General features: G+C 33.1%; 1 protein-coding gene across 1 annotated transcript; it reads left to right on the top strand.

Annotated features, from left to right (window-relative positions):
* The first annotated feature begins 713 nt into the window (after positions 1-713).
* On the top strand, positions 714-22,682 carry LOC149910416 (uncharacterized). Its single transcript, XM_090113654.1, has 6 exons — positions 714-931; positions 14,209-14,398; positions 16,711-16,952; positions 19,723-19,983; positions 20,336-20,494; positions 21,344-22,682. The coding sequence occupies exons 1-6, from the start codon at positions 851-853 to the stop codon at positions 21,482-21,484; spliced, it is 1,074 nt and encodes a 357-aa protein (XP_089969780.1). The 5' UTR covers positions 714-850; the 3' UTR covers positions 21,485-22,682.
* Positions 22,683-26,152: the final 3,470 nt, after the last annotated feature.

Genomic DNA, 26,152 nt, shown 5'->3' with positions numbered 1-26,152 from the left:
GACTCTAACTCGTGTTAAAAATAGTGTAGTACCCACATCTAGTAGTCTAGTACCGTCTAGTACCGTCTAGTACCGATGTCCTCTCTAGTACGTAGTACATGTAACTCAATGGACTCAGCACGTAGGATAATATGATTAAAATACATAGTAACAAATTGAGTGTTCCCTTAAATCAAGATGAATTATTCAATTTGTAGTATTTATTGCTGATATAATATTATGATATATCATGCGCATATCTTTCTTTATATATAAAAATGTATCGCAAAATGTGTTGGTAAGCGCATAACTCGAGAACGGCTGAACCGATTTCGATAATTCTTTCTTTTATTATATTCCTTGAAGTACGAGGATGGTTTTTATGTAGAGAAAACGTAAATATGTACCACGGGCGAAGCCGGGGCGCACCGCTAGTTGTTGATAAAAACAAGTTTTGGATATTCAAACATTATGATGGTTAAAATGTTTAGACAGTTGCTGCATAGGTAATACTAAAAAATATCTGTAATCTTTATTGAGATAAATAAGGATAAACAACAGACCGTGGAACTTCAGTATAACAATTAATGTTAACGCATGATTTGCAGACAAAAGGAATTCCAAGTTCCGCTTGTAATTAAATTAGATAACGCCAAAGCAGATACGTTGAATCAGTTTCCGTTTATGATGGCCGACTCCTGCGCGTGTAAACAACAATCACATTAAACGAAGAACAAAGAATTATACATACAATCAGCTCGTAAGGTGATAATTTTAGAAAAAGCAAAAAAATATTCTCTTCCACGAGTTTAATCAGAGCAGCGCGTTTGTTTGAAATTTTATTCCCTATCTAAATGTAAATTTGCCCTCTATGATTTATGAATATTTGTGTGGTAAAAATAATAATATAGGAGCCAACCGTCTACTTCCAACATCCAGCCAACTCGTTGAGGTGAGGAGTTAAATCGATAAAATTACTAATTTCGCTTCCAGAAACTGTGCTCAATGCTCATTGTCCCAAACACATTCATTTCTAACAAAAGTAATCAGCTTGTTTTACGACGTAGAGTTCCTTTCCGATATTTTAATTGTTGCTCGTTGTAACGACGTTGGCGCGACTTTTATACCTACCTATGTATATTGAAATCTGAACTACCTACGTATAATTTAGTTATTTGCATATAGATTATATATGGTAAAATTTAAACATGGCACTGATTATTATTCTTAGTCCTTTGCATAAAATATTCAATAAAATAAGTAAGTACTTATCCGATTATTCGGAATTGTTACAAATAAAAAAATATCGTTTGGAAGCAACAAAATAAAATAGATCTAATTATATTACTACATAAATTGTGCATATCACCCATGGCTTTATTCAACGCTCAACCGATAGAGTTTTGTGTCCTTTTATATCTATTGGTGTGTCAATGAGAGTACAGTGACCCGTACTACTAGAAGTAACAATCCATTGTCATATACTTATCCATTTTTTTATTCAGTTTATTCCTCCAAACAGTTTCACGGGTCGCTAAAGGTGAAACCTGATCAGAACATAGGTAATGTCGCATATATACTTATTACAATGGGCATTCTAAAATTGGAAAAAGACAAAATAAAAAATGTTTTTGTGAAACTGTAGGTACTAAAATAAAATACATATATAGCAATTCTTTTGTACGTGACAAAGAACTGGCATTATAATGATTTCAAACAGATAACACGACTGAACCGAGTGTTTGCATGGAGCAAAACACCATTTTAGTTCAACATAGTTTGCATCTCCCATATTGTGATGTTAATAATGTCGTTACAGTCGCTATTGTTCCGTAAAAGCGTGCGATTTATCCATAAGTGAATCGCAATAAGTGAGACTATGTTAACATTGCAATTTCATTTGTGTTTAAAATCTAATATTGCAATTCTCCTCTCCGTTTATTAGCCAAAATTGATTAAATTTGTCTCGTAATGGGCATAGCGCAGCTAGCACAACACACATGGTAAGTAGTATGATAAAAAGATCGTCTAGATATCCAGACAGGGAGCGAGTACCTACAAGTAAACATATCACAGTTTTTCATACTCCATTTACGCCATTATATATATTTTGAGCAAAATAACGCTGTTCAAAATTTGAACGTATTCCTAATCTAATAGCAAGCGAATGTTTAATGCCGGGTCCAGACTGGTGAAACGTAACATGCAATGTAATGCCGGGTCCAGACTGGTGAAACGTAACATGCAATGTAACATGCAATGAAAGAATTCACCGTCCACATTGCTGCAATGTATCATGAAAGGTAACACACTTTGTAACAATTTCTCATAGTTTGGACGTCTTGCGCGCGCGAATTGTGCATTACACGCGCATGCTACGAGCATTACAAGCCGCGCGCGGAGCGATCCGAAATTTGTCGGTTTTTCGACGAACACAAAGGGGCGCGTAGTGTGCGCGGAGCAGCCAATGTGGACGGTCGTTTGAGAACGCAACGAACATGGAGGACGAGACTGCGTGGAATGAGCAAAAGAAAGGGTCTTCGGCGTGTTGTCATGAGTTGATGTATTATTAATAATGAAGTACTGATAATCGTCATAGCAAGAACGTGGTCTTCGGACTCCATGCTTCGTGTGATCTACCGGCTTGACGCGCACGAAAAAAACGTGTATCGAAGGGCCGTGTTCGCGGCAGAATGGCGGAAACAGACGAACGCGGGATGTTCGTAGTGAATGCGCGTTATGAGCGCGCTATGCGTCCACACCAGCAGCGAACATGCAATGAAAGGCAGAATGTTACATTGCATGTTACGTTTCACCAGTCTGGACCCGGCATTACATTCTGCCTTTCATTGCATGTTCGCTGCTGGTGTGGACGCATAGCGCGCTCATAACGCGCATTCACTACGAACCTCCCGTAGTCGTGTTCCTTGCCCCTTTGTGTTCGTCGAAAAACCGACAAATTTCGGATCGCTCCGTGCGCGGCTTGTAATGCTCGTAGCATGCGCGTGTAATGCACAATTCGCGCGCGCAAGACGTCCAAACTATGAGAAATTGTTACAAAGTGTGTTACCTTTCATGATACATTGCAGCAATGTGGACGGTGAATTCTTTCATTGCATGTTACGTTTCACCAGTCTGGACCCGGCATTATGCAGATTTCATTTCTGCGCTGCAACAGCTGCGGCGGCTTTAATTTTAATGTGTCGCTTGTAATAGGTGTTATAACTAGAAAATTGTGTACTTTTTAGGATTAAAATATCTCCACAGCGCCTTAGCTATTAAAGATAAACTTCTTTAACCATTAGTGAGAACGTCGCGTCGTTATCATACCAAGTAGTAAGTACCAGGGAACGACAAACGTGTATAACGGGCTGGAGTCCTTAGCCCATTAATAGTTTTTAAACGCAGCATTCCAATGATAAGCTTCTATAGCAGTACTACATTGCTTCTAGATAAAATCTGAGGTAGGTATATCTAGTATATACTTATACTCGTACTTATATAGATTTTATCTATAATTTAAACAACTAATTACTTACATGTTTGTTCTCAATTGATTTTTAAATTTTATTCAACTAAAGTTTGCAACTAAACTACGCTTTAACAATGTGTATAAAAGATAGAATAATATGAAAACTTATGAAAAATATTTTATTGCGAAATATGAACTTATAGCTCACCTACCTTATTTGTCATCCATACTTAATATTATAAATGCGAAAGTAACTCTGTCTGTCTGTCTGTTACTCAATCACACCTAAACTACTGAACCAATTTGCATGAAATTTGGTATGGAGATATTTTGATACCCGAGAAAGGACTAGGCTACCTTTTATTGCGAAATATGTACCACGGGCGAAGCCGAGTCGGACCACTAGTTGTCAATAAAGAAATAAAATAGTTCTTTCTCAGTTAATACAACCCGAATGTGTTGCGAAAACCAAAACAAGTAACGTTCCTCTTTTCATAGAGGTTTTTATGATCGCGTCCACAGACATATCACGTCCATAAATGCAACACCTATTAAAAAGAAAAAAGAAGAAAAACTAAATACATACATCACTGCTCTAATCGGCGAAGCAAAGGTCTTGGCCAGCATTATGACTCCACAGGACAGGAAATATAAAAGTAAAAATAATAATGAATCAGTGGTAAATAAAGGCGCAAAATAATATAAAATAAAACCGGCCAAGTGCGAGTCGGGCTCGCGCACAAAGGGTTCCGTAGCAGCAAATATAATAAATTACAGTTAAATCAACCTATCTCAAAAACTATAAGAGATACTTTGATCAAACCAAAAATCGTTGAAAGAGTTAATTAGCATGCATCACCTCTATTTTTTTTAGAATTTTATACCCCGTAGTTATAAAAATAGAGGGGGGGGGACATACTTTTTACGACTTTGAGAGCTGATATCTCAAAAACCGTTCACTTTAAGAAAAATGTTTTTTAGAAAACTTTATATCATTTTAAAAGACCTTTCCATTGATACCCCACACGGGTATGTACATCGAAAAAAAAAATTTCATCCCTCAGTTACATGTATGGGGGGCCCCACCCCCAATTCTTTTTTTTACTATTTAGTGTCATATTTTTGTAGCGGTTCATACAACACATATTCCCATCAAATTTCATCACTGTAGTACTTATAGTTTCCGAGTAAATCGGCTGTGACAGACGGACAGACGGACAGACGGACAGACGGACATGACGAAACTATAAGGGTTCCGTTTTTGCCATTTTGGCTACGGAACCCTAATAAAATGATGAACCTTATTATATTATATTTAGACGAGGATTAAAACTTAGTTTCAAAATATTCTGAAATAATTATCTACTTCATTCAAATGTTAAATATTTAAGAAGTTTATAAGTAACAATCTGACTTTAAAGTTGCTTATAAAAGGAGAGCAATCAAGGACAGAATGTCCTTTAATCCTGACGTATTATTATTCGACTTTCATGGTTTATTTATTAGCTTGACATCATTATTCGTTATCGGATGATAACGAAAAAGCCATATCGCGGGTATCTATGAACATAGGCTACAAATAAGTGGTCATTAAGCCAGGGACTGTTTAGTTATTTTATCAAAATTCAAACATTGTCCTAAAAAATTCTGCTTTTTATCGCTAGCAATGGCCATTTTTCGTTGATTATTCAAGCGTTTTATTTTTAGTTTTTGTTTTATTAATTAAGTTGATTGATCCCATTATATCTGATATAAAGATATTCCTTGAAGGAAAAATTAAAAATAACCTTAGAGGCATTAGGTCGTTAGGGAGGATAGACTAGATTTTCATAATTCCAGTTTCTTATAGGTACGTAAATCGTATATTAATCTATATGTATATCGGATTAATGTTAATCATCGTACTTGTATCAAATGAATAATATTTTACCTTCTATACTAGCAGAAAAAATTTAAAAATAAGTATGAAAATTGCTGTAATTACATAGTTGATACCTACGCACATTACGTGGTATCTTTGTGAGTTTGAGATTTTAAGCTTAAAAAATTTCGCCGTATTTTTTTAATATCTTTGTCATAGTAGACTATTGATTTAACTAAATTTGAAACTAGCTAATATAAAATTCCAGTAACGTTTCATAGTAAATTCAGCAAGTTCCAGATTCTTAATTCGATTCCGAAAAATGTCTATAAAATCTATAGCGAGGACCTAACTTACTTTAGGTACACATAATAATTGCGACCCAAATGAAATAAAGTAAAAACAGATCCAATATGGAAGTATGAATTCATACAGTCGTTCCATTTGTTCGAAATTTCCTGCTAAGGGCTGATTAAGTATTCTGTGAGCGTGAAAACTTATCAGTAGCATTGAAACGCTGAATTAACATTAGTAACATAGCGACATCACGACCTTTACGTATCGAGCAACATGCCACACTCCCGTAGCATCACTAATGACTAACTGGATATCCGATACACAAACAAATTTAAGCCTCGCATGATTTCACTGTTTTCTTTTGTGGATGTTCACAAGTAGATTATCAAAAAAAAAGTGTAGCTACATAACAAAACGCTTTATCCCCGGGCCTGGTGAAATAAATTTCACACAAAAATTTCATCATAAAAAAAGATAGTAATTGATTACGTTCTTTTTTTTAAATGTAGAATATGTGTGAGTGCAGTTTTATTATTTTAATGATTACATATTATCTTGAAACATCGAAAAGAACTTATAATATGTACCTGTAAAATAAGTACATTTCTTCTATACAGAAATGAAAATAATTCAGAATTATTTAATGAAGTTAACGTATTAAATAAACTAAGCTCTCAGAGCAATAAAAAGGTATACTTTTTATTGGTTTGAGCATAAGCTATAGAGAAGCCAAGAACCTTAATTTTATTTTCTATATTGAATATAGTAAAAAAAATTATTATCACATAAACCAAAATATAAAATGAAATGTTTTATTTCATTTTTTATTGAAAATATAAAGAAAAGCCGTGAGCGTTTTCTTATAGGCGATAACATGAAATTCGCGATATGAAAGTGTTAGTGACCACAACTCAAGCTGCCCACATTTTCTATCTTTGATCGTAACATAATATTTAATAGCCTGAAATATATAGTTTTGTATACTTACATGTAAACTATAACCATCCATACTAATATTATAAATGCGAAAGTAGCTCTGTCTGTCTGTCTGTTACTCAATCACGCCTTAACTACTGAACCAATTTGCATGAAATTTGGTATAGAGATATTTTGATACCCGAGAAAGGACATAGGATAGGTTTTATCCCGGAAATCCTACGGGAACGGGATTTTCTTTGAAAACGCGGGCAAAGCCGCGGGCGGACAGCTAGTTATCCATAAAGCTGTATCTGTAAACTTGGTCAGATAAAGAAATATGGAGGAAAATTTTCATTGTTTGCATTAAATGGGCTCCGAAACTGAACTGATATCTACTGAATGATGATAGCCTTCCTCGATAAATAGGCTATATCTAACGCCGAAAGATTTTTCTCAAAAAGGACCAGTAGTTCCTGAGATTAGCGCGTTCAAACAAACAAACAAACTCTTCAGCTTTATAATATTAGTATAGATGTGCAGCTGGTCGGAATCGAGGCAAAGAGAGAAATAATTTGGAAAATCCAAAAGTGCACGCCTCATAATTTTTTTTTAATAAATATTTATTAATTATTATTTTTGTTTATTTAATAACAATTAAACCACATCGAATCAGACCCTGAAAAATGAAAGGGTTCTATTCCTGAGCATACTCAAGCGTAAGAGAAAAAAAAAGACTCGATTAGTAAAGTATTTCGGTCGCTATCGTGTTAACCCTTAATAAGCCATGGGGATATTATTTTCCCACCTCGGCATTGCCCACAAATTAATTATTTTTTTTTGTATTTTTAAAGATACGGTAAAATTAAAGGAACGCACCTTAAGATAGATAGTTCTTTTAATTATTTTCTAGCAACACTTCTTTCTAAACGTCAACTGTGAATGTCAGTAGACAATCGAAGTAAAAAGTTCATTAAAACGACCGTTTTTTCCCGAAATTCAAGATAGTTTTTGGATCTACGCCCAGAAAAATTCCTGTAAATATGCAATTGTTTATAATTCGTAAAGAAGAACGTGTTATTTATCAAATATAAACAAAATAACGTACGAAAGCTGTTACTTTGGGTTATTTTTTCTAATTTAAAAAATGGTGGGAAATTAATACCCTGTAGCCGTGCATGAAATCTTCAAGTGGGAATATATTTCCCTTTATCCTGTAAGGATACCAAGTAGGTATAAAAAGTAAAAAGTTGAGTAAAGTAAAAAGTAATTTAAAAATTCATACATATTCATTAAATAATAAATTTAATGATGCATTTTTTATTTTTTGTCCCTGTGTTAAAATCGACGAGTAAAGGCGCGGGCAAAAGCGGCAAAAGTGGGAGATTATTATTTATTTCCCACATGTATGTTCATGGATATAGGGAAATAATTTCCCACAAAACATAACTTTTAATGGTTATAGGGAAATAATATCCCACCGCCAAAAAAACCTATAAGCTACCCAATATTTTACTTTTTAATATTTTACTGTTTAATCTCGATATAACCCCGTACTGATGTATTAAAATAAACTTGTTTGAAGTCATGGCCGATTAAGGGTTAACAAGAAAAAGGATCCGCACATACAGACACACGGACGTCCAAGACAGAACTTTTTTAAACTGTTTTTTAACTAGTTGAAATAACAAAAATGACATCAAAAATATCATGAACGTTAAAAATAGTGTTTTTTCTTAATATGTGTGTGTATGTATTATCTTCCAAGTGCAATGTATATGATACATAAAGACATTTTAAGTTTGAAAAATCAGATGTTTTGCGCGAAGTGACAGTAGTACCCACCTCAACGCTTCGCTTATGAGGCGTGCAATATCATATTGTGTAATTAGAAATATTTAATGAGGGGAATGAATCTTTATTCATTAGATTCACTTCCTCAAGGTAACATAAGCAAAGGTTACGTATTATCTAATCTGTGAAAAAGGTTTATGCTAAAGCAGAATGATCATGATTATATAAAAATACATTTTATTTAAAGCTTTCAAATGGGAGACTGTTAATTGTTAAAGATGTAAACACTCTTCGAATTTCAGTACACTGGAATATCAAGTAACATGACAACAAATCGTAACTCAAATACTAATTATATTGATATAGGTACATGTTTGTAAACATCTTGTTATACACTTATTTGCGAATGAAAACAACCAAGTTAGTGTGTATCGGACCACTCATTAATTGGTTCTGTATCTAATTGAAATCAATGGACGTCTTGAATTCAATAGATAACAAGAAATTCCATTTCATTTAAATATAGCATTAAGTACCTACGTCATGACTCCGTGACCCTTAAGTAAGTGAAGTCCCATGTCCCCAAGTGGGGTAAGGGGCAGATCACAGACATATATGTCTGTGGGGCAGATGCATTATGCATACATCTGTTTCACTGATCGATTTTCTTTAGAGATAAATAGGTGATCAGCCTTCTGTGTCCTGCCAGACCGAGACATTTTTTTTCTTCGTCTCCACCGGGAATCGAACCCAGGACCCTCGGACGTTCTACGCTCACACGTCAACCACTGTACCAAGGAGGCGGTCATCCGTGACCCTTGGTATGACATAATATTATAATATCAATGCACATTTCCAATACAGTGAATCCTGGGATATTAAGTAGTAATACCTTATTCATTGGTAATTAATTAAGAACAATATTTTTAATAACTTGGTATTGGAATTTTATAGCCCAATAGCATCTAAAGCCAGAGTAAATAAATACAAATTATATTTACTGTGTTATAGGTGAGAAAAAATTATGATCAGATTATGACATAATATTATGAGATGTAATAAACAGTCTAATATCTTCTTCAATTGCTTTGTTTATCATTTTTATCTCTTAGTAGGTAGGTATATAAGTAAGACGCCCTCTATAAATAAGACGACTGTCATGTAAACATGTCTATTTCGGTAACCGGGTAAAAGAAATGCCTTTATAAGTGATAAAAAATTGGAGGTCTCTTGGGTTCCCATTTATTCAGGTTTCACTGTACATATAAGTACAGAATATTTTCTCCTTAAGCCAAAATTTTAGGAACAATTCTTAACATTGGCTAGCCGAGATATTGTATATGGAATCATCTAGTAACATCGCCTATTTTGCAGATTTGAAGTACCAAGGATCTCAGTCGCTGCGGTAGACTATAATATGAGGTATGCCATATGGTGTGATATGGTGGACGCAACAACTATACTTTATTTATTTATTTATTTATCATTTATTCAGGAAATTATTAATTCTTAAGACTAAACAATTTAAAAATACTTACTTACTTAAAAACTAAAATTACATTGACATATAAAAAAAATAAAAATAAAAAGCAATATTCCCTGAAAAGGTCTTGGCTCAGCACAATGCCATAGTTCTTTGAACCATGACGCTGGTATTCTGCCAAGACCCGTTCGAGGAAGTTCAGCGTACCAAACATAAATTAATATAATTAATATACTTACTTTTCTTATCCCCAGAAAAAAACTTAATATCCTCGAATGTTTCTTTTCTTCTGATTATAAAAATATTGAACATCGCATATCGCAATTGATTCACTTGATATTATCTGATATCAACAACGTAGGTATTAACTTAACTTAATTTTCAAGCCTCAATAGACAACAAGTCTATTGTCACTCTTATATATTATTCATTAGAGGCATATCAGAGGTATAGTTACAATTTGCACGCCCGTCTTTTTATTAATGTTACCTTCACCAATAATAAAAGATTTTGCAAAGTACCCATTAACCTTTTGACCGCCAGAGCAAAAACGCATCGCCGTGCCCTCCACGCCAAGCCACAAATTCAATGAGATAACCTTGAAAATAGTAGGGATTCCAAAATGTTATCGATAAACATAATAATTCACGTCTGAATATTTGAATAAACAGCTTATAACACAAAAATAATATTTATTTAACCTCATCTCCTACTGTAAAAACTTAAGACCACATTAAATAGCAACTATCAACAAAAAAATCAACCCTTTGAGATACAAATATACATATAAAATTGCAGCAAGTTACAGCACTATTCTCAATCAGTTACGCCCCATTGGCATGTATACATGCCAATGGCGCGGGCAACCATCCTTTTTTTTATAATCTCTCGCTTCTGATTAGGGATGTGTAGCTGTATATTATTATAACTTATCGAGTTTATTTATTAAGTTTATATGAACTATAGGTATTATTGTGGAGTGTTTATTTGTAAATATCAAAACAACTATTACCTTTAAATAAAGGGAATTGCATTATGAGCTATTACGCACTGTCGACCAGTCGCCGGCGACTCAGTCGCCGGCGACTGGACTTACTCCTGGACGACAGTGCGCAAGCCCCTATTTAAACTATAGTAAGTCACAGTCGCCGGCGACTTGTCGACAGTGCGTAATAGCTCTAAAACTACATATTTATTTTCCAATCATTTAGTTTAATACTTGAGTTATTACAAATACTAATTATATGTAGGTTACCATATTTTGATATGACATAGCGACAATTTGTATCATAAGAATATTCTAATAAAGGCACTCACACTCTCGGCAATACTCGATAAAATATTTTTACAACTTTCCGCACTTAACAACACGGCACGCGCTTACGACGTCACCAGTCCGACATCTATTCATGTCAATGGCGCAGAAGGGATTGCATATCGATACTGTGCTAGGGATGCGCATGATTGGCGAAAAGGAAAATATTCAAATCAACAATATCCACAATATAGACAATATGGTATTATACCAAAGAATGTAGTATTTACCTTTTTTCTCAGTGACTAAGCTTATATATTTTTTTATTAGTTATTACAAAAATTAAGCGAATTAGAGTAATTTCGCTGAAATTTTAATGAAGTTACTTGAATATTACACTACATCACTAGTAGGCACGTATACATGTCATTGGCGCGAGAGAACATGCTTTTTTAGCCATTAATTAAGTTATTTTTTGTCATCAAATATTTGAATAACTACTTGGCAATTTTGTTTACTGTGTACAATTATGTAATAACTGGGGATTCAGTTCATAAACTGTATAAATAAAACACGTAAAAGTAAAGGTTTAATATGTTTATTTTGTATTTATCTATGATCTGTTTCTTGGCATGTATAGGTGTCGTTGGCGCACAGGGCACGATTGCGCATGACATCTATAGATGTCATTGGCGTTCAAAAGGTTAAAACGCATTAAACAACATCTATTGTACTTACAATATATTATACACATATATCAATGTCTATGACAATCATTTTGTCGATGAAAATTGAATGGCAGTATTCATTTACAATAAGGATGCGTGACTTGAGTAATACTCTGTAATTATTTATCGGGATGTATCTAAAGAAAATGTATGTTTTCCATGATAAACACATTTTACATGATCATTATGAGTAGGAAGATATATTATGTATTATGTTTCGTGTAAGATCTCTGTGCTGCTACCCTTTAAAAAATAAACCCACGAATTATTAAAGGCAATTTAAATGGACTATTGTATAAATCTGATCACCAATTGAATAAACTAAATTAAACGCCTCAATATTTAAAATAATTAGTTAAGTTTATTTTCATTTCTTTTCATTGTACTTACCTTTTCATATTATGTTTATACTCGTACTATTGCATTTTCGTTAGTCCATCTGTCCTTTCTACTGATATATTTTCTTTGTAGTTTTTCACCGGTTGCTTGGGCAACAATCCCTACTTAGTGATAGGTGGCCTTATATCTAAACAGGGATTTCTTTTTATCTGTATAAAAAAATATAAACCAATATAAGGATAGAAAAAATTTATTTCTTAAACTTTTTTTAAATTTAACTTTTATTTAGCAGTCTTCTGTTTGTATTCTTTAAAAATACAGGATAAATAGTGAATATAAAAATTTCAGAGTTAGTTATTTGTTTAACTTGTTTATGGGCTTGCAAACTATGGTAAAATATACATCGGGTTTATAAAAGTGTCTAATTATTATTATTCATGTATTGGAAAACAATTATTAAAAAGAACAAATACATGTTAATGAATTATGATCTTTGCTTTTAATACAATCCACTCTGAATTGTTCTTTCTACCCTCACTCTATCACATTCTGTTTGAACGGTTTTTCTTTGTTCCTTGAATATATAAAGTCTTTTATAGGATTCTGCAATTGTTAAGTAAATGAAATATAATTTTTAATTGTTATAAGGTAAATCTCGATTTTTAATCCGGTAAAGAACAATTTCCACTCGTGCGAGGTCGGGGTTATAAGCAAATTACATATAAAACCATAAACTCATTTTGTAAGAAGATACGTATAGAAGTATAGAAGATATGTATAGAAGTATTTTGTAATAAGATGTAAAATAATAATAATTACAGTAACTCCTCTGACATAGAGTAGGTACTTCAAATGTAATCACATTGGAAGTACTTATCACCAGTTACGGGTTAAATTGACCAGAAAAACAAATCGTTGACGTCAATCGCGAAATAAACGTTTTCTACTCATTAATTTTGGCGCTTAGGCCTTAGATACCTTATACCTACGTAATACGTATAAGGTATCCACTATGGGTGTTGACTACTGTTACTAAAATTTACGCAAAATGAAATAAAAATATGACCCTTGTTTCTTATACCTAACTTTGTACGAAATTATTAATCTATTTGTATGAGCATAGAATAGCTCGTAACTAGCACAGTTCACCTTACGGCACAAATATCCAGTGAAAAGCTTACGTGTACGCCTGACAGATTAATAGAGGGGAATAAAAATGAAAAGGTCACTCGAGGTAATAAGCGATAAAGTTTCTTATATATGTCAATGGATAACAATTTACTATTTCCCACGTACCTAGTCCCCGTCGTAAATATTATTTAGAGAGTAATAAAAATTAGGCATTTATTCAACTCTCGTTACCTTGCTCTTCTTCTCTGTATATAAATATTCTTGAATATAACTTGATTCTAATACACGTTCAAGTATCGAGAATCTCTTTGTGCAGCAAGCTCTGTAGAAGTTAATAATATCTTTATTACATTCAAAGGCACGGATAGGTAATATCGGAGTAATATTGTGAGAAAAATATTTGATTTCTATGAAAGCCTTGACCATGTTGAGTGTATTATGTGTTCCCATAGTTACACTAATATATTACTAAAGTTCAACATTTAAATAAAATTTTGCTTTCATTATAAGAAGTTACAAACAATATGTTATACCTAATTAAAATTAATTAATAGAACGTTTCCATCGTAATTATAATCCACTTATCTTTTTTAGCCTATTTATGTTTCAAAACTGTGACTTCAAAGTTCAACAAAGCCTTTCAATTTTATGAATTTGGGATTTATGTCGATAATAAAAGCTATCTGTTATCCAGTACAAATACCTTCAAACTTGAAAGATTATGTTGATATTTATAGCGTCCCTCGGTACTCTGAGTACCTATTAAGTATTAAATTCTTTTGAACTTCTTTAATATTAAAGGAACTTTTAAATTTTTTATTACATAACATATTATTACGGATATAAATGATATTATATACTTATTATAAACGAAAACAATACCGCGATAACTTACTCCGATACTCGACATGTGCAAAACATTGTAGTAAAACCTATTAATCTTCATTTTTTCAGATAGGGCCATTAACAGATATAAAATGGCAATTAAATGGCAAGAAAACTCAAGGGGACAACAACATTGCAATACACGTCACTCCACCAGATGGAGACGAAGACAATGAGTTCGTACCACCGCTACGGCCGCGACGGAAGCTCAGCACACCGCTGAGCGCGTTCCCAGGTGCCGATGGATTTAAAATGTCTGGTAAGAATTAATAATCATTAATTATTATTATTATTTATTAATATATATTAAGCTGAAGAGTTTTTTGTTTATTTGTTTGAACGCGCTAATCTCGGGAACTACTGGTCCGATTTGAAAAATTATTTCGGTATCAGATAGCCCATTTATCGAGGAAGGCTATAGGCTATATATCATCGCGCTAAAAACAACAGGAGCGGAGCACTGCGGGTAAAACCGCGGAGCACAGCTAGTACTCAATAAAACTCAAGAAAGACGCTAAAACTCATGGTCCGGGAGCCAGCAGCAGATTTTATGACCAAGTTCCTCTCAAGCGGTAATTAGTAAAATGCATCAAAGTATAGTATTATGAAGCCTCGTGAACGTCAGCTGGAGCTCGGTTGGGGGGAAGAGCGGTTGTAGCCTCCCGTATCAGCTGACGGTTTTTCCACCAAGATACAGCCAGCTGACATATATATTTATCCACAGTTACATATAAGCTATCATCAGGTAAATTTTTGTTTGAGAGGAAATAACGGAAAATAAATTTTTCTTTAAATTTAACTTTCATGTTCGAGACACCAGCTGACGTATAATACACCATGTTGTAACCAGCTGACTATTTTTTTTCGTTGAGATATTGGGTTAGCTACAATTTGACAAATTTTTAGCTGAGAGGAAATGAATGAATGAATGTATTTTTTTCCTATGTGCGTGGGAGGCTACAACCGCTCACCCCCCCAACCGAGCGCCAGCTGACGTTCACGAGGCTTTATAATACTATACTCTCATGCGTCTGACGAATTATCTCTTGAGAGGAAATAGTTAACCAAATTTGCACCTGGCTCCCTAACCATCATGAAATTATTGCGTTGTCAGTGATCCCTGATATGTGCAGAAAGTTTTGGCATATTATGTACTTAGTTAGATATAAGTTACATATTATGTAAATTTATTGACATTATTTAAAAGAGCAACTATGGAGTTTCTTGCCGATTCTTCTCCATAGATACTGCTTTCCGAATCGGTGGTAAATTTTAAAAATACTTATGTAATGACGATTCGAAAGTGCTACTAAATAGTAGTCTAATTGAATAAATGAATGTTTGAGTTTGAGTTTGAAGTTTGAATTAAATCTTTCCGTTCAAAGTGGATCGAAATCGAGTCTAAAGGCAAGAAAATACAAGCGTTTTAAACATCATTTCCTGACAGTCCCAAAAATATTACCTTCATTACCCAGTAATTACCTACTATATAGTTTCTGTAAGCAATAGTTTCAAATTTTCCTTTGAAACGGGTCAAGTACAAGCTCAAGCAATATTACCTTTGTTTATAATAATTAATGTGATGGGTGGAAGGGTTTTCCGGCTGACTGCAGTCAAGCTCAGTATGGTATTATGAAAATTAGTTTAAGTTAAAATACCAATGAGGATAATAATTGTCATACTGTTAAACATCAAATAATAAGAAGTACTTACAGGAATGCGAGTTTATCAATTTAGTATCTAGGTATCATTTTATTTAATAACGTACCTATGCCTGTAAAAACGAATGTTCCTATTTTCTTTTTTTTATTAAAGTAGGTAAGTATTCAGTGCAATATCAATTAAGCGTAAAGCAAGACGCTATTAAAATGAAGATTTTAAAACTTATTTTTAGAAACGTAAAAACAATAACCTACCCGTGCTATGAACGCGAACGTTAGGTTGGTAAGTTATTTATCATTTTATTTAAATTCTTGAAGAAAGTACCAATGAGATTTAATAATGTAGACTCATATCTTCAACATTAGAATATTTTTTTAATTTTGTCTAAGTACCTAACTTTTCTTCTCATAATCTTTTATTATTTTATACGCTAGTATAAATAAAAAATTGGTTGTCTGTAAAGTCGGTTTACTGACGATAGTTGAACGTGACAACGGCCTATTGTGCTTCTTTGTCGCTCGTTCCGCGCTCTCGCTTGCACTTCAAGCCTACATGGAACGCCTCAGAGCGAGGTAACGCCGCATGAGTCATGTTTTTTCGTGCATGCAGCCGGCTATCGAATTAGAAGACGTTGTCACGTCAAAAAGTTATTTGTAATATTTTCAAATTTTAACAGTTATTATAAGCCCATTAAGCCCATTAAGCCCAATCTAAATAGTAAATATGTAACATTATATTATGAATCTTAGAATCCCCTCCATTTTTTGCAGACTGTTAACAAGGAATCATACACAATACTGTTTTACAATAATATACCTAGTTACATAGTATATCTGTAGTAAATAAACATTTCGGATGATCAATATGAAGATTCATATTTTGAGTTCTGCTTTTTAACTTTCTTTACAGTGGATGGCTTGCGTCTATCACCTACTCGCTCCCTCTCACCGGTCGACCGCACTAAAAGAAGATTCAGCACGATGGTATCTACTGCCGCTGCTGCTGCAGTGTCCAGACGATTGTCGGCTACTATAGGCTGGTGCTTGGCCATTCCCACGCAAGTTAAGCCACAAATTGTCAGACAGGGCCGTGCCCTGTGTTTGCAATATATAAAAACACAAATACGTAGATCTATGGCGTGTCCTAAGAAGGTAATAATCTAACTTATTCAATACCTAATCAATAGTATCGATTATAGAAGCATTTCTTCATCATTGTATTGTTTAAATGTTACAGACACAAACCTACAATTTACATAGCAAAACAACGATATATCACGAGTTAGTTACAATCAAATATTTATTATTTGATTCACATATTGTTATTTGATTCACGTGTTTTTCGTGCTTTTCCACCAGGATGAATGCAATGTGTGTAAATGCTATTGCTATTTGGAATTATGCTTAAATGCTTTTTGCTTTTTGAAAACCCTATTACAAATTTAAATAGAAATCTAATATATTTAATTAAGTAATACAAATTCTGTGTTAAAATTCCTTATCTTTTAATGCTATTATCTTAGATAGGTACCTACAGAGTATGGTACAAAGTGTCTTATCTTTAATGTAATTCAATACGATCTTATTAGTCTTCTTATAGAAGCTTCCTCTAATGTGTTCAATTGATGTTAATAATCGAACGCTTCTGATCGTCCAGCAATAGCATTAGGTATTTACTATTTATATATTTTTATCAAAACTGAAATTAATACCTACTTTATAAAGGAGATTGCCCAAGTGACTATGGCACTTGGTATCGCAATCAAACTTATTGTGTTAAGATGAAATATAGCTCAATTTAAAGCTTGATGTTAGTACTTTTAGAAACGATTAAAGTTTTTATGTAAATAAGCCGCAGTTCACGTCAATAAAAATAAAACAATAGTTTTATTCAACGCTTCAAAAAAATACTTTATCGAGTTTATACTAACGATGAACGTTAAGTTTTACATATTTTATTACATAGGTAATATTTTAATTTACAAGACAAATGTGAAAAGTAAATCGTAATAAACATTATTTCAAAATAAATAACGTCGATTCAACTATGACATATGACGCAGGCGGCAGGACGCTTGCAAGAGAGATAGATATATGTGTCAAAACAGAAACTTTTACTTTTATTTCTATTTATTCGGTATAATTACGACTTAATAGTGATAAATATGATCATTATAAATACAAATAGGAATTAACAATATCACGAACACGTGACACAACTAGTATTTTACCGATTCCATACGTGGTCATACATGTTTCAAAAGAATAACTTTTACTATTATTTCAATTTATCCGGTATAATTAAGACTTAATATTGATACATATGATCATTATAAATACAAATAGGAATTAACAATATCACGAATACGTGGCACAACCAATGATATTATATATAGAAACAAGAGGTAGATACGTCATCAACGCACCAAAACTGATTCCGTGAATTGGTCCTATTTGGGACCAACGCAATCAGTCAGATTGTCACCGGTCCCAGTGAGCGCATGTGCCGATAGGTACATTAAAGTTGTCGAAAATGCCTTCCTGTGTGTTCAGAAAGTGCACGTATTCGTGCAAAAAAATAAAGAAAGGTAAAGGAATATCATATCACAGCAAAATATATTAAATTTTTAGTTTAAGAGTAAAAATAACAATTTACAATTCTTTATTAATGACACTTGCTTGACACGTGTATTGAAATAATGAAAGGGATAAAACATTGCTTCAATCACTAGTGTGACAAAGCTAGCGTACACTGTGTTCAAAGATTATCATGTAGATACGATTATTGAAAATAGAACGGTTATTTTATTAATTTCGATTTGGGTAAATACTTGATTAATTTTATATTTAAATCCACACAGTGCATATAATTAACAAATATATCTATTTATTATATACAATGAAATCGTGATGGCAAAAATGTTTGTTTGCAAAAATGATGTTGAATATACGTATACATTGAAGAAAAGATTATCGCTACTGACGAAAAAGGCTATTTGCTTTTCTGTAAATAGCTATTGAACATAAATTTTATTTGTGTTTTAGATAAAAAAGGCTTATACTTCATCCTTTCTTTTATTTCATCCTTTTTTTTCATCTAGGCACCACTATTATTATAATTATCCTACAAGTTGGAGTGATGACCTTGTACGGGTTTCGGGAACTGCCTTGAAACGAATAGCGTAAGATCGGTCCTTATGGAGTTCTATAAGGAGGACTATATGCAGTATGCTCAGCAGTGGGTGATTATCGGGTGAAATGATGATGACCGAAAACGAACACCACAGCTAGTAATAAATACTTTAATACAGTTATATCTCCAAAAAAGTTTTTTATTTTTTTTTTCATTTTAATACGACATCATAATAATCATAAAATAGTAAATGAAATTGTCACATTTATTTACTTGTGCAGGAAACCTAACATCTATAACATTGAACCTTCTGTGTCGTTTATCTATGCCAATTACCATGGCAACTATTTGTTTATTTATATTTAATTGGTGAATTCTTATGACTTTTGCTTACACCTGCGCGGAAGTGACAAACTATCTTTGTCTTTTTTATTTATATCATTTTATTAGAGCCATCTCTCTTATACAGTCTGTCAATGTAATAAATTAAGTAAATTGAAAATTGTATTTGTGTGTGCCTGACACTGCTTAGGAAGCATTTTTTTTGGATATATTGTGAGTATATAACGTATCTATACATAAAATATCATTGGGCACAACTAAAATTTTACCGATACCACCCGTGGTCATTCTCCTTTGAACCTTGAAATATTGAGCAAATGGAAAGTTTCATAAGACAACCAAAAACAAAACCTTTGAAATAAAAACTTTATTTGTCTACTTATACATATTTAGTCCGCACTTAAGTATAATACATACCTACAAGAGAAAAATCACGATTTTTTACAGCAAATTGTGATAAAGCGTCTACAACAAATGATTGAAACCGAATGTGGAGAAGAGGCTATAAATAATACTGAGACAGGCGTATTAGCGGCACTTCGAGCACTTTGCGCAGCTTTGGAAAGAAAAAGACCAGATGCGTTTCGTCACGTAGCCAGACAAGCGACGCGGGCACCGTCAGCCATGCTGCGGTCTGACACGGCCCTGGCTGAACTCGCTTTGGCATTAGCAAGACGAATAACCAGAGAAAACATCACATGGTCCAAGGTACAGGGAACCTTTTGTTTTTCCGGAAAATTTCTAGATTTTTAAAACTAATGTAGAGCAGGTTAGAAGCGCATTTCAAAATCATGAATACTAAAACATTTTTATTGACCATAATGCCTACCCAAAACTTATGCTGTTGTTGTCCAATCACCAATCCTACCTGTCATAGATTTTAGAACTTTTTTATACCTAGTCCTACTTACCGAGTTGAGCTTCGATTAAAGCTCAGTTAAGTCTAGAATTAATAAATTGAAATATAATTTGATTTTAAAACAGTAGGTAGTACTTAGTAGTAGTATACTTATTTTTATATTATTTAAATGCTAATTGTTATCGTATATTATGTTAACAGATCGCAGCCGTGTTCTGCATTTGCGGCGCATTAGCCCGCGAAGCCGCAGAAGCTGCAGACGATGAGCCCGCGTTGGAGCTTGTGGCGGCGCCGGCTGCTGCCATCGCTGATCTCTTGCATGACGAGCCAGGTTCCTGGGTGGCCAATCATGGAGGATGGGTAGGAATTCATATAAATTTTGGCCTTCGTCCAGCAGGGGACAAACAAAGATTGATGATGATATGATGGTGGTGGTGGATTTAGAGTAATAACAATTCGGTTTTCATTGGTATGGAGAGTATTCATAGAACACTGCCCTTTTTTTACAGAAATGTATCTCGACAAATTAATTTTAAACATATAAGTGCTCCATATATTTGGTAGGTTGCTATTATTATTTACTGCTTCACTTAAATTTTCATATGCGGTGTTAATTCTGAAATATATTGCAGAATAAACCTCTTTAGGGGTCAATCACCCCAGTTTATTTATTTGGAATCAGAAATCAAATGAATATATACATATATTTAAAATTACGACGAAAGTGTATCGAAGGGGGAATAACCCAACACGTGGGATCCCTGTGGGCTGTGAGAATAAATATTTTACTTTATCAACAAATTACAATTATTTACATTAGTTACGTGATCTCTTTGTATAGATTGCTATTTTAATATAGCATATTATAGCGTATGCAGGCAGCAGGTATACATTATCATAAAGGTTAGAGTTACTAGAGTTACTAGTGCACAAATAAAATTTTTATTCGTAGCCTTTTTTATCTCAATTCGAAGCAAGATTTTACTAATGCGATTTTATAGTGATCTATTTCTTCACGACGCGGACGTTTTAAAATGAAAAGATGAATAATTTTTCACATTATAATTCCAGAAGTATTCCTTCTGGAATTATAAAAGACATCTCTGGCTAATTTTCTGTAAAATTTAACTTTTATATTGTTTCTGATTAGCATAATTTCAAGGATATTTAACCGTAAAAATAATTATTATAATATATTTTTCTTTTCAGAATGGACTTATTGAAAGACTTCGGGTTAGTGAGAGAGACCAAAGATCGGAGAAAAATTTGCGTGTAATGGTGTCTTTTTTCATAATAGCTTGTGCGGCACTTTTCTTATTGCGTTTCCTTTGCATATATGATAATGTATAATGCCAATAACAACCACAGACTATTTTATATATCTACCTAGTTTCTAAGTTATTAAAACTATTAATAAAAATTATGTTTTATCTATAAAATATTTAACATTCAACCAATAGCTATGTTATGCGAAGTTCCTAATAAAACTGCTTTATTATTATACAGGGCGTCCTATGTATGCCCATTATTTATTGTCTATAAATTTGTTTTGTTTTTTTTTTTTAATGAAATGGATTACTAAAACAATACCTATATCCCATGAAAGCTATACAAACAATGTGAGACAAAGAGTGTGTTCATGACCATCAAATGTTTTATCAGTAAGGTTATATTTAGAGAAACGGAGCACGTACACCGTTCACCCATTAAAATGGGGCGCGAAACTATATTATGCATATAAAGTAGTATTATCTGTATATTGTATTGATTAATTCATTAATTCTACATATGGCATTCTCTTCTTGCGTTTGAAGACCAATGAGACATGTTGAATAGTCGAATTTGTGTTTATTTCTCTGGTCAGTCTGCATCTGTATAATATTATATACTTGTATTACCTACTTAATTATTATATACCTACTTGTAAAAAATGTGTTGTTCAATAGGGAAAGTTAAATACATATAGGTATATATCATTCATTATATTACATTACAGCCTTCAAAATCATAGTAAAATACAAAACAGCAAAGAACATTTCCTTATGTTAATATTGTTATCTTATTCATTTCGACATATTTTCAGCGAAATCAAAACGGATTTGAGGAAGTAATTTGTGTAACATGGGTTGTCGCCTGGAAAGGTTTATCACAAGATACGTACATACAACATTGGGCAATTTGTAATGAATTGCTTGACTTAAAAATAAATAAAAATATTACTTTTGTTACTCGACAAGAATATTTCCCCACGTTTCATTTTTACATATTAATTAAATATTGTATTTTTTAATAATTTACATTAAAATATGTAAGTACTTAGGTAATTTTTATGTACCTATTTTGTACATAAAAAATTAAAAGCTATCTTCAATAAGAATACCAACGCTTGTTTCGAAATCAGCAAGCAGGCATGACAATAATATTATCTATATCCATTGGTTTACCTACTTCAAAGAATATAAATTGCAAAGAAAATAATTATTAGTGAAACATGCTATTTTCGAAAAGCGGTTTACCTACCATCTTCTTAAATATAAATATGTATTACATAGGTTAATCCTAGATCTATTTCCATTCCATTTTATCAAAATAAATTTCATAAAGCCTACTCAATAAATAATAAAGAATTCTACATACTTACCTAAATTCGAAAGAATTCGTAGATAATAATATAAGTGAAAGTAATGCGTGCTATTAATATAATGTCCATTAAGTATTTATTTATAGATAAGTGTTAAGAATATAAATAAAATATTTAAAGTATATTTCCTTTTTATTTTAAACTAGCGGTCCGCCCCGGCTTCGCCAGTGGTACATATTTACGTTTTCCCTACATAAGAACCATCCTCGTACTTCAAGGAATATAATAAAAAAAGAATTATCGAAATCGGTCCACGCGTTCACGCGTGATGCCGATTGTCGTGACCAAGGAAAACGGGTTTCATTTTTTCATATATAGGTTCGTATACAGGGTGTCCCACTATTGGTAGGTATACTAAGCGCGAATGGACTTTTAGTTTTGCTTACACTGATCACGTAAAAAATACTTAAACAACAAAATTACGTCAAAAATTATTTGTTAAACTCCTATGAACATTTTGTCTATGAAAACATAATCTTAAACGAAAGCCCACGTGCGGGTGGCAAAGTTGGGCGGGTTGCTTGTTATGGGTGTACACATAAGAGTTTTAAGAATTCATCAATTTGAAAAAAAACAAACTCAGCGTATACCAACAGTGAGACCCTATATATAGATTTATTTTCTGAGAAATAAAATCTTTTTTTACACCAGCTATTGTTATCACAACGGACCACCTGAAATCCTACCTAAATAAATAAAAAAATAAAATAAAACCTTTTTATTTTATGTGACATTTCTCCGGAGCATGTACTTTGATAAAACTGTACCTACATTATAGGGCGTGGAGTTGAGAGTCGTAAAATTTTTTGTGGTTAGCTATTGTCCTATGGAACCTAAATCTGAAATTTCACTCTGAGGAAACTTTTGGTTTTTGAGTTACGAATTTTTGAAAATCGGAAAATTACTATAGAAAGTTACTCCATCTTGTTTTTCCTCAAAGTGAAATTTCAGATTTAGGTTCCATAGGACATAGCTTATTATACCACAATTTACGACTCTCAACTCCACGCCCTATAATGTACAGTTTAGCCTGTACTTTTATTTTATACAGGTGACTGGTGAGTGATTTTTTTTTTTAATTTATTATCAGAAACAAAAAAGGTTCCTTTACAGATATAATATTAGTGTACAGTTGTGAATTAAAAAACCACTGAGGTTTATAGTAATGTTCGTATACAATAATTTATAAACAAAACAATTTCGGTTTAACTGTAGAATACATAAATTGAGTCTAAAGATTGCACAAAGATAACAGTTTTTTTTTATAGAACTATAACTATAACAACCTATAACTATAACTATAACATCAACTACAGTTTGTCTAGATAATATTGCTTAATTGTATGGGCCCTCTTCACAATGGGCAGCGATGGGCAAGTAGAGGCAATCACGATAGTGTAGACTGTAGAGGGCTTGTTAATTGCTCCGAGGTAGAGGGCCTAATGCCTATGAACGACCGTCATTGTCAGTCATTGTAGATGTTTATGCATAATCGCCTACTGGCGGCAAATATCGACGATCATATTTTGTTGGACTAAAGCTGCCCATTGTAATTTGTATGTCTATTGTCTATTCGTAATCGCCGTTGGCGAATATCGAATGCCCATTTCACATTATAACGGTTTCACTTTTAAAGGTTTACTGAAATATAATGCATTATGTAAATATGTAATTTTATTATAAGGATCACAATTATTTGCCAACAGATTATAATCTCGCGGGAAACTAGTCCGCGGTAGTCGAACGGTGTCATAGACATTTAATAACAGTTTAAAATACTAGACAAACGGTATATATAATCTTACGGTTGTACAATGTACATAATATTATGTACCATAGTAGTATATATTTTATATTATAAATCAGTGCTGGATATTAAAAATAATAATAGATCGGGTCAAATCAATATGGAAGTTAATAAAGATACTGCCAGTTCCCAGGTAATAAGTGTGTACCGTGTACACTGTACCCATTAAACCATCATTAAACTCATTCTTAAGCGGAAGATTACACACATATTCATAATTATTATACCGTAGAGTTTAAAAAAATATTATAAAGAATAGTGGGGTGCGTTTTCGTGGATAAAATATTTATCTTTATTATGGGAGTATTCTTTCGTGACTGTATTTAATTAGATCTGCATTTTTTGGACCGACCAAACGACATCTCACCCAGTTATGGTTGTGGTTTATGGCCACAGAGTGTAATACAAAGCTATGTGTTCAGAAAAGTTACTACAGATATCACCACGAAAGAAGTCCTACGGCGGTTCTATGAACTAAATTTGACATATCGGCCATATTGTAAGAAATGTCTACGAGCTTGAGTGGCTTGGTGGTGGCCAGTGGTGGCCTACGGTTGCCGCTGAGGTGGCCGCACTATCCTTGGAGCAATTATCAAGCCTGGAGAAGTAACAATTAATTGAACAATATAGCACTAGTTTGGCCTTTTTGGCTTATGGCAAAATGTCATGCGAAAAAAGAGGACAGATATATGTCAGTTCGACAGTTTGAAATGACATGTGCCCATGTCAATTTGTTTCAGTGACCAGTCTGGTCACGGACGCATGGTGATTTTAATTATTATTTTTGAAGTGAAAAACGAGTGTTTTAGTTTAATTTGTTATTTTATGAAAAGACAATTGACTAAAGATAACATGGCTTGTGATGCTTACGGCTGTAAAAGCCGTAGTAATGTGAAATCGGACGAAGATAGAAATTTGTCATTTCACAGGTTAGTGTTTTGATCAATTTTTTTGTTAATTGTATGATAAATAAGTTAATTTACCTTATTTTCATAATCATCTATGTTTTATCTAACCGTAATCATTGAAATGAAATCATAATCAGCTTAGTTTTTAGAAAAAATGCAAAATATAACTTCCATAGTGTTGTGCAATTATCGATACTTGAGTAGGAACGAAGTACTTCATTGATAATGACTGCTTTAGGTTAGGAGAAAAAAACCGGCCAAGTGCGAGTCGGGCTCGCGCACAAAGGGTTCCGTAGCAGCAAATATAATAAATTACAGTTAAATCAACCTATCTCAAAAACTATAAGAGATACTTTGATCAAACCAAAAATCGTTGAAAGAGTTAATTAGCATGCATCACCTCTATTTTTTTTAGAATTTTATACCCCGTAGTTATAAAAATAGAGGGGGGGGGACATACTTTTTACGACTTTGAGAGCTGATATCTCAAAAACCGTTCACTTTAAGAAAAATGTTTTTTAGAAAACTTTATATCATTTTAAAAGACCTTTCCATTGATACCCCACACGGGTATGTACATCGAAAAAAAAAATTTCATCCCTCAGTTACATGTATGGGGGGCCCCACCCCCAATTCTTTTTTTTACTATTTAGTGTCATATT

The sequence above is a fragment of the Colias eurytheme genome, chromosome 2 (genome assembly GCF_061535395.1).
Source record: "Colias eurytheme isolate Ceu_HAF_F1 chromosome 2, ilColEury1 Martin Lab GWU primary, whole genome shotgun sequence".
Lineage (NCBI taxonomy): Eukaryota > Metazoa > Arthropoda > Insecta > Lepidoptera > Pieridae > Colias > Colias eurytheme.
Note: the sequence above shows the minus strand (reverse complement) of the source record. Positions and strands in the feature narration are given on the sequence as shown.